We start from the raw sequence: 2,488 nt of genomic DNA on the forward strand, positions 1-2,488 counted from the left end.
GACCAAGTCAAGTTGCCTAAACCATGAAGGAATACGATAATCTCTATACTACCATCTCCTTAGCGTAATGATTGGATGTAGTGTTCTTTCTCTGGCTTGATGTCTGTTTTCATTTAGGCCAGATTAAATTGCAAAACTGAATTAATGAATCATCATCGTTCTTGAGCTTGAAACCACATTTATGCTATCAGATCTCTGAAATTCCTAGAATCTCACTCCTTGAAACTGAGGAACTGAAATTTTTTATTTAGTATATTAGTAACGAAAATCGGAAAGCCTACAAACACCAAATATTTGATATGATCTAAGGTGTTTGTAAACATATATTTAGAACAGTTCAAACCAGTATTCATCAGGAGAACAATTCCTGGCATAAATTTGAGATTTCCTGAGATGAACAACACTGTTAAACAGTGCAGATCTCAAGAGGAAGCTGAGGATAATAAAGATTATACAGATTGAAATAGCACAAGATAGATCTTGGATTACATAGAGTTGAAAGCAGATTTATGAAGAGAATGTACCACACATTTCATGAAGAATTTAAGACATTAGGCTGTACAATATAGGAGTTAAGGATAAATTGCAATAGGATCACCAGAGTAATTGTTTGTATTTGTTATTTGAATAGTTTCTTTTCATTTCGCATCATCATCATCATCAACATCCCAGCTCAAATCCTCCTCATCTTGATCTTGACCACCAAGCTTTCTTCTTACATCATCTCTGGGAACCTCAGGAACTTCCCAGCTAGCCTCACTATTCGATGACCTTTTGCTACTAGGCTCTTCACTATCCTCGGGAACTTCCCATCCAAGGTCATCCTCATCATCAGGTGAAACCTTTGCAGCAAGATTTTGGCTTGATTCGTCCTTAACAACAAATGATTGTTCTTTCATGTTTCCTATTGACTTTGACCTGCCCTCCTCTCGAGATCTCACAATCAATTCATTGGAGGAAGTCCAATCTTTACCCTTGATCTCGCTTCCTGAAGCTGAATCTTTACCCTCAATAATCCCCTCCTCTAAGGCTGACTCTTTATGCTCACCCTCTAAGCCAGAATCTTTATTCTCCGTGAGATTCTCACTCTTCAAATGAGAAACTTTACCTTCCCTGTTATTCTTATTATCTATGATTTCTTCCTCAACCTCCTCCTCTGTATCCCAGCTCAGATCCTCTTCCATATGAGAAGAAGCTCTTTTAACCAGGTTTTCTCGAGCAGCCTCAGTCTGTTTAAGCTTGTGAAATTTGTAAAAATATCTTGTCCAGAAGGTTTCTTCATCTACTACGACATCGGGGACAAATCTTACTAAAAGATCTTTCAAAAATGCATTACTAGCAAGCAATGCCTTGATTTCCTCCTCCTTCTCCAACATTGTGAAAGTAGATTTCCATGATGTGAAATCAGCCACATCTTCTGGTTCATCGCAATAGGTTCTACTATCATGTTGCAAAGACATAGCTTGCACCTCGAAACGACTATATTTACCACCAGAAAGAGGGATAGGGGAAATACCATTCTCATACCTGGAACTCGAAGGAGGAGGAGGAGACAAGAAAGTTGGAGATTCTTCCTCATCGAGCTTAAGAACAGCTTCTTTTCCTTGTGAAATGATATCAGCAGTTCCACGCAAGACTGAACTCGAGAAATCTTCAATAACTTGACCAAGGCTCGAGATATCTTCTATAACTTGACCAAATCCAACAGACCCTATCGATTCTTTGGCCAAGGTCGTACCTGTTTCAATTGATGTCGGAAGATCCTTTACAGCAAGAACCGCTACATCTTTGATGATTTTGGTCTCGTTCTGAAGACCAACTCTGAACTCTTCGAGATCTTTCTTATATACTTGCAACAATCCTTCCGATTTGAGAGCAATGGATTTCACCAGACCTCCGAAGTTCCAGATCCCTGATTCTGATTCTGATTCTTTCTTGGATTCTGAGTCCTGTGAGGAAGATTCGATTTCGGGTTCGGTGGAAGGAAGACTCTCTGTGTAGGAAGAAGAAGAAGAAGAACCTTCTCCTTTGGAAGAGGAAGCCATGGTGTTTTGGACTTCAGAAACGGATACATCCTTCTGTCCATCGTCTTCTTCGTCTTGCTGCGGCAGGGAGAGAATTTCTGGAATCTTGAAATCGGAGAAAAACGAGGTATTGAAAAAACTCATGGCGACAGGGAACCCTAACTTCTCCTGCGTCGTCGTCGTCTGTTTCTGCAGAGATGGGGGGGGGGGGGGGAATTGTGGAAAGGCCTTCCTTCTTGCTTGTTTCCTTTCATTTCTAATTAATAGCTTTTTTATCCACTCATTAGATACTAATTACAACTTAATTTTGCTTAATACGTTTAGCTTAACACTAATCACCCAGCCCAATAGAGTCGGTTCACACGTACTCACCATGATCACAGACAACACAAAGAGCCTGTAATCAATCAAATATGTGTACCCAAGCTCATTCATCTCACAAATGCAACTATACTAAAGTCGGG

The 2,488-nt window shown here is 40.0% G+C and overlaps 1 protein-coding gene across 1 annotated transcript; it reads right to left on the bottom strand.

Moving 5' to 3' along the window:
* Positions 1–422: 422 nt before the first annotated feature.
* On the bottom strand, positions 423–2,224 carry LOC147848781 (uncharacterized). The gene has a single exon (XM_087338121.1). The coding sequence runs from the start codon at positions 2,166–2,168 to the stop codon at positions 639–641; it is 1,530 nt and encodes a 509-aa protein (XP_087194247.1). The 5' UTR covers positions 2,169–2,224; the 3' UTR covers positions 423–638.
* Positions 2,225–2,488: the final 264 nt, after the last annotated feature.

Source organism: Azolla caroliniana, unplaced genomic scaffold (genome assembly GCF_043228905.1).
Source record: "Azolla caroliniana isolate FFs.n. ecotype wild unplaced genomic scaffold, voAzoCaro1.0.p SCAF_226, whole genome shotgun sequence".
In the NCBI taxonomy this organism is placed as follows: Eukaryota; Viridiplantae; Streptophyta; class Polypodiopsida; order Salviniales; family Salviniaceae; genus Azolla; species Azolla caroliniana.

What these genes read in the sequence shown, in the direction of transcription:
- LOC147848781 (XM_087338121.1), bottom strand. Translation starts at nt 2,168, where the DNA reads ATGAGTTTTTTCAATACCTCGTTTTTCTCCGATTTCAAGATTCCAGAA.